Raw genomic sequence first — 15,723 nt, 5'->3', positions numbered from 1 at the left:
TGCAGCGCGGAGGTCCTTTTTCATACTTTGTGATATTTTCTTTTATTATTACTATTATACTTTTTAAAAGTGTGTCAACAATGGGCGCGCCAGAAGACTCTAGACGTTAATTACGATCCTTGCATTAAGCGCATGCAGGGCGCCGCCGCCGGATGACGGGCGGGTTTGGTGTTGGCGGGGAAGTCATGGCTGCTGCTGTTAGCGGCGGCGGCAAGTGGCCGCACTTGCCGCCAAACGTGATGGAGCACATTTTCAGTTACCTGGATCTGACCACGGCTCGCAATTGTACACTGGTGTGCAAGTACTGGCACGCGCTGCTCAGCGACGAAAACAATGACGTGTGGAGGCTACACTGCGCGCGCAAGCTGGCCGACGCGGCACTCAAGTCTGACCTGTTGTGGAGTGTGCCCAGCTGCAAGGCGAAGTTACGCGCCTTCTACCACGCGTGGGACCCGCGCGAGTGCTCGCGCAATATCTACATCAAGCCGAACGGTTTCACATTGCACCGAAACCCGGTGGCGCAGAGTACGGACGCTGCCAAAGGCAAGCGTGGCTTTGCCGAAGGCCGCCACTGCTGGGAAGTCTGGTGGGAAGGGCCGCTCGGCACCGTCGCTGTAGTTGGCATCGCGACACGGGAGGCACCCCTCCAGTGTCCCGGCTACGTGGCCTTGCTCGGCTCCAACGCACACTCCTGGGGCTGGAACCTGGTTGATAACCACCTGCTGCACAATGGCGACTGCCAGGGCAACTACCCGTTGCTCAACAATGCACCCAAGTACCAGGTACATGTGCCGTCCAACGTCCATGGCACTCCGACAGTGCGTATCGCGTGCTGCTTTTGCCAGCACCTGACGTGCACGCATCTCTTCTCTAGGTGGGCGAACGACTGCGAGTGATCCTAGATTGCGAAGACAATACGCTTGCATTTGAACGCAACTACCAATTCCTTGGAGTGGCTTTCAGGGGTCTGCCTGACAAAACGCTCTACCCGGCCATCTCTGCTGTCTACGGTAACACTGAGGTCTCTATGGTGTATTTGGGCCGACCGCTGGACGGGTGATGCTGTCCCCAGGGATCTGTTGCGAGCTGACATCTGCAAACATACCTCGCCTGCTGGAGCAAGGGTGAGATTGCAATTAGATGTGGTGGTACATTTCCTGAATTAATAATTTGTGTGGTACTGCGGACAGACATGCAGTAGCTAGTATCAGTCATCAAAGGAATCGAGTACCAATGTCTTGACACGAACTTGTGGAAACACTACAGAAAAATTCATGTTCCCTGCACACAAAAGTTGTACGAGAGGCAATCATCATGTTCTCGTGTGCAAAAGGGAATATAGGTCTGATTTCCTGTGAGCAAAGTGTGTGTTTTGCTAACATCCTGCTGGCATCTAAGTATAAACCCATGCAGTGATCGTGCACACGACAGCGACAAGTGACACGATGGAGATGGCTGTTGCCTGCAAATCGTACCCGCGAGCAATGACTTTGAGCAACGTCTGCCGGTATGAGGGCAGCAAATGCATGCCGAAATTGATGATTGAAATTTAAATTGATTTGTTTTACTGTAAAGAGCAGCATCGAATATTTCTGAAGGTATTGCAGTAGGTTTTTATCCTTGCACATATCAAAATTTAATCGTTTGCATGTTCCATGCAACAACCGATAGTACTTGACAGATTTACATCTGGTTCCGGCTTTGCGCTATAGGCTAGTCGCTCGTAGTACTGTGCGCTATAGGCTAGTCGCTCGTAGTACTGCCAGGCGACGAGTGATGTGTCTGCACAACGACCTGTTTTGTCGCTCAAAACCATTGCGCACATGGGGTTTGGGCTTAAGAGGGAATAGTAGCTAACTGGCAGTACATCTGGCTACACATACTGAATTAATTCTCGGGGGGGATGTGTGGTGCCACGCAAGTGCAGTGTGCCACCTGTGTGTCTTGTGGCCCTGGAAAATCTAGGAGAAAAGTGCAGCCATAGGTAAGCTCTGTCATTGGCTGCCATAGTCTTTTCAACATATACTCGGGTAAGAATGTAAATGGTATTAAAGCAAGCTTGTCTTTGCCTATTACATTGCGGGTGCTGGCTGGTGCTGAATAATGTTGATTGGTCTTGCACGCTGGGTCATAAAAGACTAAAACTCATGCTATTCCCATTGCCTATGTTGTAGTGGTGGTTAGCTGGTTGGCTCACACCAACACTGCACCGCTTTTAAAGCAAAGCTCTTCGCCTCACTTTTCGGCTGCTGTCTTGCACAATCAGCCACTCTTGGAGATGATGCAGACTGAGGTGGCCCAGGGCAACCAAAGGCATTATATAATGCCCCTAGTGCAGATACGAGTTCGAACGCCAAAAAATTGTGTGGAAGCAAGCTTGTAGGTAACATGTAGCAGAAGAGGAGCATATTCAATACACAGTGAAGCGTGGTTTACATTGTGAGCACATGCTGGCTCCTAAATGTGAAGCGGAGCAGCAATGAGCATGAAGGAGTGTGGTGCACATTTTGCCCATAAATTCAGAGCAGAGCAGGGTCAGTACACAGCAAAAAATGGCTAGGAATACAAGTGAACACTTGCTTGTCAATGCAAATCTGTGTGTTGGTGTTGTGTAGTGATGAGGAAGCAGCAGAAGATGATTCTGTCATATATGGGTGCTAAAAATTGTTTTAAGAAAAATTTGGTTTGATGTGTAGTGTGTGCAAGGCTCTAATTTCTGCAAGACATGTCTGCAGTCTTGGAGTGTCGTAAGTTTACATTGAGCTAGATGTTTCCTGGTGAAAATGTGTCCAACTTTCTTGTATGATGCAAATGGGCATTAAACAAGAACAGCATTCCTTGCAACCTCCAAAAAAGGTTAGGATTACATACTTTTGGGCTAGTTTGTTTGATACAGTTATTGGGACCATAGTGCTTAGGTGATGCAGACAAGGAGAAGCACCCATCCTTCATTGTCCACGTCAGCTAAGCACTGTGGTCATAACTCTAAAGAAAGCTTCAGTTAAACTGATTTGGAATCGCATATTTTTGTCTTTTTAGCAGCTGAATGATCTGAATTGTGTGTCAATCTGTCTTGACATAAAACAAAGTTCTGGCTCTTTCAGGGAATTTCGCAATGGTGCTCAGGGAAAACCTAGAAAACACAGGGAATTTGGAAATATCAACTTGGTAGACACCCTGAAATTATTTGAGCTGTGTTAGTAAATTACCCTTCGACAATACAAAAACAGCCACTCTTACCACAAAAGGATGTTTGGTAAGCCAGAAAAGATGCAGAAATGAAGGACTGCTGGTGACATTGCCTTAATATTCCTGCACCAGCTAGCTGTGACGTCATGGATTTTGATGCAGTCTCCTTGAGCCTGGTTCAATTTTTATCAGTAAAAATTAATTACATTGTATTCTGAAAGTGCCAAAGACTGAGCTTAGGATGTTTCAAGAACTTTTACTGAACGACAATGGCCATAATACCAAAACTTTAACCCTCACTATCTGTTCTAATAATCAACCTATATAGGACCAAACTAGTCCGGCATGAGGTGTTTCTCATTGTTTGTTTGTACCTCTAAACAGTGCTGTATATTTCCACTGATGTTTCATCACTGCATATCAGTGATGCCCAGCTTCATTGTTACAAGCAAATGTTGTTCACTTGCATTGCAAGCCATTTTTTGCTTCATATTGGCATTGCTCCACATCATGTTTCTAGTTGAAATTGACCACTCCTCAGTACCCATCCACTTCACACACTGTTTCACTTCACGGTTACAAGCCAGCGTGTGCTCGCATTGTAAGCCATGCATTGTGAAGCCCTGACGCTGACCAGTCATGACCCATCATAAAAAACAACAGCCAGAACTTGCAGAATGTGGGGAAGAGGCAAAGAAATCTTTGCTTTAATATGCAAAATCGACAGTTCTCTGTAATGCTCGAGCATGTAAAATGGGACTGTGGTGGGCCTTAATGACACTGAGTTACAGTCTGGTCACAAGCATTGAAGTGTAGGCCATGCATATTTGGTTCGCGTAAGATATGCCTTGCGAGGCGTGACTAGCAGACCTACATATTCTTGCTGGCTTGCACTTTGTTCACTCACCAGTGGCCTTGTGAGCCACAGATCGTGAAATTTTCCGTGTGGCAGTGTTATTATTGTTTGGAAACGTTAAAGGGACACTAAAGGCAAATGCTAAGTCGATGTTGACTGTTTAAATACTATTCCAGAAACCTCGCAACGCTTTTCTCGTGCCAAGAAAAGACTTTATGAGAAAATTGCAACTGAAGAGTCCGAATACTTTTTTAAAAATTCAAATCTCCCCCCACCCAACCGGGGGAGTGGTGACGTTGCATACGCCATCCCCACCCTTTGCTGCTGTCTGTGAGTGAAACGGCACCCGATATACGCCGGTACAAGCCAAGACAGAGTGGTTGATTCGCCGCTGCAGCTGCTTTTGTTCAAGTGGCATAGACCATTGCATCCTACAATATCACGTAGAAGTTGAATTCTCTGCTACTTGCAGTTTGTGGGGGTTTCGCGAGCCAGCAAAACCAGTGCAGCACTACGTGATAACAAAACTACTGAAACATGAAAGCGCGGGCGATGCACAGTCGAGCGAGAACGAAACCTTTCGACCACTCACATCGTTGTCAAGAGATAAGATAGAATTCGCGGAACTGTCAAAACTGATCAACAAAGCGAAAATAAGTGATATTAGAAATTATAACGTGAGAAAGACTGATAAAGCCATAAGAAATGGATGCAGCCTGAAATCAGTAAGAAAGAAACTTGGCATAGGACAAACCAAGATGTATGCACTGAAAGACAAGCAGGGTAATATCATCAGCAATCTCGAAGATATAGTAAAACCAGCGAAAGAATTCTATACTGACCTGTACAGAACCCAGAAGAGTTAGGATACCTCAATTAGAAACAGTAATGAACAGAATACAGAAACTCCTCCTATAACTAGCGATGAGGTCAGAAGGGCCTTGCAAAAACATGAAACGAGGAAGGGCGGCAGGAGAAGATGGCATAACAGTGGATTTAATCAAAGATGGACGAGACATAATGCTTGGAAAACTGGCGGTTCTTTATACGAAGTGTGTGTCGACTGCAAGGGTCTCAGAAAATTGGAAAAATGCAAACATTATACTAATCCACAAAAAGGAAGACATTAAAGAATTGAAAAATTATAGGTCCATTAGCTTACTCCCAGTATTATATAAAATATTTACCAAAATAACCTCCAATAGAATAAAGGCAACACTGGACTTTAGTCAACCATGGAAACAGGCTGGCTTCAGGAAGGGATACTCTACAATGGATCACAGCCATGTCATTAATCAGGTTATCGAGAAATGCGCAGAGTATAGTGAGCCTCTCTATATGGCTTTCATAAATTACGAAAAGGCATTTGATTCAGTAGAGATACCAGCAGTCATAGAGGCATTGCATAATCAAGGAGTACAGACCGCTTATGTAAATACCCTGGAAAATATCTACAGAGATTCCACAGCCACGTTAATTTTACGCAAGAAAAGTCGGAAGATACCTATAAAGAAAGGGGTCGGACAAGGAGATGCAATCTCTCTAATGCTATTTACTGCGTGCTTGGAAGAAGTATCCAAGCTTTTAAACTGGGAAGGTTTAGGAGTAAGGATCGACGACAAATACCTCAGCAACCTTCGGTTTGCCGATGACATTGTTCTATTCAACAACACTGCGGATAAGTTACAACAAATGATTGAGGACCTTAACAGGGAGAGTGTAAGAGTGGGGCTGAAGATTAATATGCAGAAGACAAAGATAATGATAAATAACCGGGCACGGGAACAAAAGTTCAAGATCGCAAGTCAGCCTCTAGAATCTGTAAAGGAGTACGTTTACCTAGGGCAACTAATCACAGCGAACCCTGACCATGAGAAGGAAATTTACAGAAGAATAAAAATGGCTTAGATTGCATATGGTAGACATAATGAGCTCATGACTGGGAGCTTGCCGCTATTATTGAATAGGAAAGTATACAATCAGTGCATTTTACCGGTACTGAGATATGGTGCAGAGACTTGGAGACTGACAAAGAAACTTGAGAACAAGTTAAGGATCGCACAAAGAGCGATGGAACAAAGAATGTGAGGCATAACTTTAAGACACGGAAAGTGAGCAGTTTGGATCAGAGAGCAAACGGGTATAGATGATATTCTAATAGACACTAAGAGAAAAAAAACGGCACTGGGCAGGTCATATAATGCACAGGTTAGATGACCATTGGACCATTAGGGCGACAGAATGGGTACCAAAAGAAGGGAAGCGCAGTAGAGGACGGTAGAGGACTAGGTGGTGAGACGAAATTAGGAAATTTGCTAGTTGGAATCTGTTGGCGCAGGACAGGGGTAATTGGAGATTGCAGGGAGAGGCCTTCGTCCCGCAGTGGACATAAACAGGCTGCTGCTGCTGCTGCTGATGATGATGATGATACATCATTGTCAAGGGTAATGTCAGTGAGTTCTTTTTTTCTAAAAATAAAGTATAACCAGGCAAGTAGCATTGTATTTTGTTTTATAATACCGTATAAGAATGCTTTTAGTGACAAAATTTAACTGAGGAGTGCTTTTGTCATTGGGCAAGTACTTGAGTGTCCTGGGGGAGTCTCTAATCATGTCATGCATTTACCTCAATCTCTCGATTATTAAGGCTCTGTTCGTGATTCTCGTGCAGTAAGTTATCACTTTAGCTTGACTTAATATTTGCCTTTACTGTCCCTTTAAGTTTGTGGCATGGCTAGCAGCCAATGTAGTAGACTAGGCACTGAGTTTCAAGTAGTCTAGACACTGAGCAATTGACAGGGCAACATATGGCGGTCATAACATATGGCCGTGACATATTTTCATAATTTAGGAGTTTCTTTAAGAAGCTCGGATAAAAGAACCACGCAAATGTTAATGTCATGGAAACAACTTTATTGAGCATTTCTGATCATGCTCTACAACTTTTCTAATCAAGCATATTCCCTAAAAAAATATTTAGGAAATTGCCACAAATAAGCGTAGCCAATTAGCTAACTCTTTACACTTATGGCTATGAACAATATGCCATTGCTCTCAATAGCCTAAGGTGCTTGGTTTAAGTTATGTGAAACACCCGATATGCTTGAGCATCCAGAAGGCTCACTTTTGCACACTGAACCACACAGATTACCATTGTGACTTGCTTTTGCAGAGGATTAAATGTATCACTGCTGGGGGAGTATTCTGTAAGAGCTAGGTGGACGGTCCATTTCGGTCGCTGCTGATTGGCTAGGGCCGCTCGTCTCCTCCTCTCGTACAGCTGCATCCAATCAGCAGCGGCCAAAATGGACAGTCCACTAGGTGGACTCTTACAGAATACCCCCCCTGGTCTGCACATTTCCAATTGCATATTGTGTGGATGCTTGACCCGCACGTCTCCTGATGTCATTTTCCCTGCATAGCTAAGTGCCAGCAGCAGTCATTGTGGTTGCAGCATATTATGAGAGATGGTGCAAGCATTGTGCTGCTAACGCCACCTAACAGAGGGGTTAGCAGGGCACGAAAGGGAGTAGGTCTCATCATAATAGTGTGCTGTTCATCCAGCACGATGTAATTATAAACCCCATGCAAGCGATCTTGCACGCGACAGCGACAAGCCATGCGATGGAGATGGCTGTCATGTTCGTACCCCATGCGAGCGACGCCTTCTCGGTGTTGCTGGCATGAGGGCAGCAAATACGCGTCAAATCTGGCGTGACTCGTGCTTTATTAATTTAAGTTGATGTATTTTACTGTAAAAGGCAGCCTAAAATATTTATGAAGGTCTGCAATAGGTTTTTATTCTTGCACATATAAAAATTCAATCATTTGCTCGTTTCGTATGACATTCAGTAGTATTTGAGTAACGTACAACCAGTTCTGGCTTCGCACTATTGGCTAGTCGCTCTTAGCACTTCCGGGCAACGAGTGACGAATTCTAGATTTGCAGAATCGAGCGATCGAGCGACACGACCGAGCGATCTGTTCAAGCGACGGCCTGATCCGTTGCTCGAAGCCGTCGCTGTCGCGCACAAAATCGCTCTCATAGGGTTTAGCCTTTACTTTTTCGGATGCATCAGGGACCAAGAGGTCCCACAAAAAGAGCCATGACTGCTATTATGCCTGCCGTCGGACCACTATCCGAGCTACCATATGCTCCCACATGATATGGGCCCCACATTCCAATCTGCTCTTTGTTTGTGCACTACCCTCTTACAGCAGCTTCAGACTACCTTGGTCCACTTAAAGCTCCAGTAACATTTTGAAACCACCATGCAGAAGAGCTAGCTTGATTTTCCCATTTTCTTGTAGCACTTGCTTATAAGTTTTGAAATTGCCAAGGAATGTGCTATGCCGTTGCTCACTCTTTGGCATCTTTAGTAGTTTGTAGCAGCTTTTAGATTTTAATTGAGGCACCTTTGTGACTTGAAGAAGCTTTTCTATCATGCTCCCACAAATGTTACATTGACATTGTTTTGTTCACCTGTGCACAAATCCAATTTAGTGTGTCAAACTAGGGCAGTCTTGTTAAACAGAAATCACTGTTAATGTCATTTAGTCAATGCATCTTGCACTTGCCGGAGTCATTCATCTGAACCTTATAGAAAAATATCATTTATTTGCACATAGCAGTGTAACCGTGGATGGCTTGCGAGGCTATGCAGAAAAGTAAAAACCCATGTGCAAGTGTAAAATACAAATGTAAAAGAAAAAGTTAAATGACCCCTTTCCTTGTGACCACCAGATTGTGTAGATTTCTTAAAGGGCCCCTCACCAAGCTTGGCCATTTTTGAGCTGACAAGCGCAAGCATACATTGCACGATAATGATCGTGTCCGCAAAGTATTACATCGCTACGCACCGCGGAAGGATCTGAAATTTCGAACTGAACGCCGTTTTCCCTTCTCCTCGCGACCACCGCACTCCAAGCCGGAAGATGACGTACGCGTGCTAGTGCACCTACATACATGTTTTTGCAATGTGACGTCGCTTGTGGTGACATGTGACTTCAAGAATTGTTCAAGGCAACATCTGCTATTTGTGTAATATGTTGCTTGAACAGAGGAATTAAAGCTTAGAGGAATAATAAAGCACACAAACCGAATGTCTGCATGTTTTGTTTTACTTCGCACCAATGTACTTCCGTTTTGTCTGCTTGTTCCCACGTCGTGCAGTCGCAAGTGCAGACATCGGTACTATATTATTTTCTACCATGTTCCAGCACGGAATCATGCTCTGTGATACACTTGCCTGCATCAGTATTCGTGTAGCACTGACTTACACCGCTAGTCGGGTGTCCTCGTGCACACCGCGCGAAACGAGACAATCGCAACAGCTCACATGCGATGCCGTCAGCGGAAGTGCACCGCTCCGCAAAAAAAGCGATAAGAAAAAAAAAAGGAAGGCAGGGCCTGTGACGTATGCGTCACGCGATGCTCGAGGTCCGGTATGGGAGCTGAAGTGACTAGCGCAAGAGTGGACACGGGACACTAAAAAGGCGACAAGGACAAGCACAAGTCCTTGCGTTTGCCCTTGTCGCCTTTTTAGTGTCCTGTGTCCACTCTTGCACTAGTCATTTCAGCATGGAATACCAACTAGCCAGGTCTCACACCCTGCTTCGGTATGGGAGAACGCAAGGAGGGTATTTCGCTTGCGTAGGCTAGACGGGGCGAGTGGAGAGTGTCTTGCTTGGCAGTGGAGCTTGCCTCCTGAAATCGCGGGTTTGTGGCACTGAAATATTTCTGTCTCGGCTATTAATGAGCCGATTTGAAAAATTTTTGCGGCATAACGCTCCCTACAGGACACGTAACAACTTCCAGCGTATAATGAAAAACTGCTATGGGGCCTCGTGAGAGGCCCTTTAAGGAAGAAACCTTGAAAAACATTTCACATGTTTACCTCTGTAGATGCATCCCAGGTAGCACAAAAGAGATACGTAACGTTTTCGTAGCGTTTATCCAAGACGATAAAAACGGGTTAAAGAAGACACAAATGAGAGAACTTCGGCGGGAAAACGTCGCATATCTCTGCTAATGTCCGGCTTAATTACTTTCTTGAGACGATCTAGAACAGGTCTGCAAGACCTATACGAAAAGCTGGTCTAGAAATAGGATTGGGAAAGACACAAGTAATCCCTTTGCCAAAGCTATTCGTAACCAATTTCTAAACGTTTTTAGGACGTTATCAAGAAGCTGGTCTAGAAGCGGTCTTGAAAGGTTTACGATCATCTGAAGCTAATTTTCGCGGGTGACGGGCGCGATCAGACATCATTGTTCAAAACACTCTTTTAGTTTCGATCGCCTCACGCGACTGGCCTATGCCGTGCAGACGTCGTCAGCCGCACCCGTTGGCACGGCCTAGGCCAATCGCGTGAGGTGAAACTGATCGGGCGTTTCGAACAACGATCTCCAATCACGCCCCAGATGAGTAGAAGCGTCGGTGTTGACTGTAAGAGCCATGGCGCAGTGCCAAGCACTGTTCCCCGCATGGCCGGCGCATCCTCTACCAAGTCGCATGAAAATGAGCCTGTTAGGAATAATACATCCTTAATACCGCCTTTAGTAAGCTACGATGCTTACAACCACAATGGGAATGACATCCTGCAAAGAACAAATGGCCACGTCTTGGCAGGTGGCCAGACCAAGCCCATCATGCCAAGAGTGCATGAAATGAGAACATTGTGACAAAGCAAAAACACTTTATTAAAATGTAATGCTTATGCAAGGTTCGAACAAACTGCGTGAGAAATGCAAATAGAAGTAAAAGTACATCAATAATGACAAAAGTCGCAGAAAGGATTCGTAATGAACTCGAAAGTGAACATTCACTAGCACATAAACAAAATTCCAAGTACACATACAAAAATGAACAGAAAAACCTGGAGTGTACTAAAGTGTCTAATTTATCATAGTAAAGTGCACGTGCTATTAGATGGACTAGAGTTATGCAGAAGTGACATCGGAGCGAATGGAAGAAGTAGACTGAAAAATGCAAGAGTATGAATCGGATGGTAACTGTCTCCAAGCAATGTTACCAATCAGCTAGAAGCTTGAAAAGAGCACAAAAAGAAATACCACCGCATACCATCATAAAACAATCCTGTGACAGAAATAAAAAAAATGGCCATGCAAAATTTGAAATATTGCCTTTAGGATATATCAGAGAAAGTAATGGCGAGAAAAAATAACCATACAACTAAAAAGCAATAAAGTGAAATTAGTACACAATACTTAAACTTATTCAGTGTAACAAGTGAACACTACTGTAGTACAGCGAACGATGAGACAGTAATGCTGCATCTTGCCACTCCAGAACGTGAGAAATGAATATGCAAGCCTCATATTAGAAACTTACATAAACATGGAAATAAAATGGAATGCACTGGAAGCTGCATTTGTGTAACAAAGGAAGCAATGGTCGTAATAAATAGTAAGTGTTTTATCTAAAAAGCCCTTTACAAGAGGCAAAGTTGTACCTCTCTGGTAAAAACAAAGTTGCAACGAATAATTTGCAAGCCAGCAAATACATGTCATGTCATACATGACATGTCAGTGTGCTAATTAGCACACTGACATGTCACACTTTGCGCACATCTCCAGTCTACTAAAGTAAAAAAAAAAAAAGCACTCTGAATGAGAAAAACGTTTAACACATGTAGCCCAGAGCAAATTCTTTGCCTGTTCACTCACACTTTCACACCCAAAAACATTTTCCACAAAGTCCAGACACAGTTCCACTGATGTTTACCAATTCACCCCCACTTTCACGTCCAAAAATATTTGGCACACAGTCCAAATAAACAACTTGAGAGCACCCTACTGATTATTGTGCACTCCCGCTGCTGGAAATATAACTGCCGCACATGCTGGTAGTGGTTTCAATGTAGACACACTTGCTGACCTGGACAGGTATGCTCAGATATCTGCACTGGTGCTCCATTTTGTCGAAGTAGACACATTGATGCACTACGCTGGCAGTTGAAATGTTTTGAATGCGCAAGTATTGGCTTCACCAGAAAGACTTGCCCACATACCACCACTGGCATATATATGTACTTGCTCTTCACTCAGTAGCATTGAACTTAAAGTGTTCCCATGGGAGCCATGTGTAAAACCGGTGTCACATGACCACTCTCGATCGCGATCAAGCCCGATCCGGATCGAAATTATCGATGCGACTGGCTCACTCTCGTAGCTTGCGCAGAGGAGCCAATCACGACCGAGAAATTCGATTTGTAACGGACTGGATAGCGGCTAAAAGAGCCCCGTGTGAAACCGGTACCAAATAATGCACAGACGTACGCTAGGAAAATGTGTTGCACAAGGACAAAGAACTGCGACATGCCCTGTTGTGCGAAGCGCGCGAACAGAACACATGTATATATATATTTAAAAAAAATGCGAGAGCGCTTCGCGAACTCCATGCGCACACATGGTACCCGCACGAACTCGGCAGGCCGCCGTAAAGCGCGAAGGTCGCACAGTGTACATTCCGACACATTTCCCAAACTGCAAACAATCGTACTACCTAAAGCATACAAGTTATTTTATACCAAGAGCATACTCGACTCACGTATGCAGTATGCACAAGCGAGTTATGCAGCGTACATGCTGTATCCATTCGCCAAATAGTAAAATTGATAACAAGCACAAAGCTACAAGGGACTCAATACATAACTACCATTTGAGGCGTCAAATAAAATCGAATTTGGCCGTTTCATATATTGGACACAACATATGGACACATGTGGTACCTGGTAAGACCATGAAATACCCATCACGTGGGTAAAGGGGGCGAAAACACAATCGAGAACCTGAAGCGCAAACGATAAAAGCACGGTATGGTGCACGCAAAATTCTGTCAGTGCGCTGTAACGCGAGGGAAGAAAATAGGGTGAGCACTTGACCTAACCTTTTGGGATACCACACTAGTACTGAATAATTTAAAAAAAGCCTGTTTGAACCAGTTCTTTTGTTTGCAACACTCTTGCTAAACGGGAGACTAAAATGCCACGATCGGTAAGGTGCGCACAGATAGAAATTTTGCCGCCTTTCTTCGCATTCTGCAAAATGCTTTCTTGTTAGGATCACGCATAGCGGCCGATGCCGACGTTAGGGACACACAGGCACGATTTCGTCCCTCTAACTTTCGTCCTTATACTGCCCTTAACGCCTTAATTACAGCGTCAGTGTAAAGGCGCCTCACAAAACATGACAATGAACTTGAAGAGCTGATTAGTGCCCTCCACTCCGCGCCCTCCAATTGAATACACTACTGATTTCCAAATTAAACTACACAAACAGATCGCACAACCCAAACTAATCACAGAACGTCGTTTTCTTGACGGCAAAACCCTGCAACACTGGCATGACAAAGGGCAGCGGCAGCACATTCAGAACAGCCGCTATCATACCACAGCGCAATGCAAGTGCGATAACGCTATTATGCCCGGCTCAAACAGATTGCACAACCCAAACTAATCACAGAATGTCGTTTTCTTGACAGCAAAGCACTGCAACACTTACTTGACAAAGGGCAGCGGCAGCACATTCAGAACAGTCGCAAACAGACCATAGTGCCATGCGAGTGCGATAACGCAACTATGCCCGGCATCACGAATAACGTGGCCGCCTTGGTCACATAACAATTGAAAACACTACTGATTTCCAAATTAAAACCACACAAACACATCGCACAACCCAAACTGATCACAGAATATCGTTTTCTGGACAGCAAAACACTGCAACACTTACATAGCAAAGGGCAGTGGAGTACATTCAGAACAGCCGCAAACACATCACAGCACAATGCGAGTGCGGTGACGCGACGACGCCATGACGACGAGACTATGCCCGGCTCGCCCGGCTGCCCGGCATCACGAATCACGTGGCCACCTTGGTCACATGATTTGACGACCGTATCGCCACCTTGCGCAAGGTTGGATCGCGTTGATGGGTTGTTGAATATTGTAGAAGCCGCTAAAGAGGCTGACGCGCCGTGGCGTGGCGGTGGCGTTTTGAGTCGTTTGCAAAACGTATTCACCCCTCGTTTTTAAGCTGTCTGGCTTCCAACGTTATCAAAACGTATTCACTGCTCGTTTTTAAGCTATCTTGTTTGGAACGTCTTTGATGAGTCGATTTTGGTCAAAAATCCGTTTCAGAAGTTGAATAATACGACGTTTTCAAGACTTTGTGTGCTACCTGGGATGTACTCTAACCTTTTGGCCAAATCCTTAAAAAAAAAAAGATGCACATTGCACAAGCCTATAAGGTATTTTTCATTTCTGATTTAATGAAAACGATACTCATTGCAAAGCTAGAAACATACCAAGATTTCATATGAAAAAAAATTTTTGAAGCAACAAAATAAACCAAATTGGCAGAGCTCAATATGGTTTTATACACTAACCTGGAACCACATAGGGTAATAACTGTATTATTAAACAGTAAGTATAGACCATGTCTCAGCTTTCAACACTGTGGTTTGAGAAAATACAGAGGTGAATAATTTATTATGCATGTGCAGTTCAGCTGAGGGTGACATAAAATATGTATGTAACATCATTTCTTCGCATACTCTTATAAACTGAAATGCACTGTTCACTGTGCTTAGGCTGTGAGGTTGCAATTTGACAAGCTAACTGCACTACAAGACCACTCTGATGAGAGTTTCGTACAGCTGAGGGTTGACTAAGGAAGCAACAAGTAATAGAATTAAGCATGCATATGGTGTGTTTTGAGGGCAAACTGAAAGTTATCTGTTTCAGGTGCATCCTGTGCCTGGGTAGAGAGCTGTGGTCAGTCTGCAGGCACAGCCTCGTCAACCAGAAGACAGCGTACCTGCAGTTGCATCAGTGTAGGCTTGAAAAAGGTAGACTCTGCAATATGGCAAAGCCATTCTACCTGAAGCATCATGTGCTTAGCACTGTGCTTAGCACATTGTTAAATTGTGCAACCTATGGATCACCCATACCTGGGCAGGCACATATCACTTGGCATGTCTGTGGTGGCTGACAGCAGCTATACTGTTGCGCTGCGAGCAGTAGGTTGCGAGTTTCATTGCCGGTCACAGCATCCGCATTCTGATGGTGACAAAATGCAAGAACGCTCATGTACTTCTATATAGATGCACGTTAGAGAACCTCGAGTGGTCAAAACTGATCTGTAGCCCTCCACTGCGGTGTCCCTCATGACTCACTGTGCAGTTTCGGGACATTAAACCCAAGAATTAAATTTTAATGCTGACCTACATTTCATTCTTCAGTCTTGAATGGCTCTTACAGCATTGTAGGGAACTATCAAGAAGGAGGGAAGAAACTTTGTACATGCACAGCGCACAGAGCTTTGTCTTGCATTTTCGTATGCTTTATCTTCAAAAAACTGTGACCATCACCACAGCTATTGGCGCTTAGTTACGAGACTGCTAAGGCATTTCAGTACTTGTAACCTGTGTCTTTGTGTAGCACTCCTTTGCTCAATCGACCAACTCTGGCTGTAGGCAACTCCTGCAGCAGCAGAGGTGTCTAGTCATTGCATTGTATGAAAAGAGACTATTAAACATGGTTTTCACCAGCTGTTGCACTTATTTCAACCTGGAAAGCACACCACAAGACACCGCTCCTGATGGCACATTGGCTTTGGCATTCACTTACTGATAACGATGTTGCCCTTCTTATCCCATT

The 15,723-nt window shown here is 44.5% G+C and overlaps 1 protein-coding gene across 1 annotated transcript; it reads left to right on the top strand.

Moving 5' to 3' along the window:
• The first annotated feature begins 8 nt into the window (after positions 1-8).
• Fsn (F-box synaptic protein) lies at positions 9-15,613 on the top strand. Its single transcript, XM_075679819.1, has 3 exons — positions 9-782; positions 875-1,124; positions 14,809-15,613. Exons 1-2 carry the CDS (start codon positions 153-155, stop codon positions 1,058-1,060), a joined length of 816 nt encoding a protein of 271 aa, XP_075535934.1. The 5' UTR covers positions 9-152; the 3' UTR covers positions 1,061-1,124; positions 14,809-15,613.
• Positions 15,614-15,723: the final 110 nt, after the last annotated feature.

Source organism: Dermacentor variabilis, chromosome 2 (genome assembly GCF_050947875.1).
Source record: "Dermacentor variabilis isolate Ectoservices chromosome 2, ASM5094787v1, whole genome shotgun sequence".
Classification (NCBI taxonomy): Eukaryota; Metazoa; Arthropoda; class Arachnida; order Ixodida; family Ixodidae; genus Dermacentor; species Dermacentor variabilis.
The sequence above is the reverse complement of the archived record's forward strand: the minus strand, read 5'-3'. Positions and strand labels throughout refer to the sequence as shown.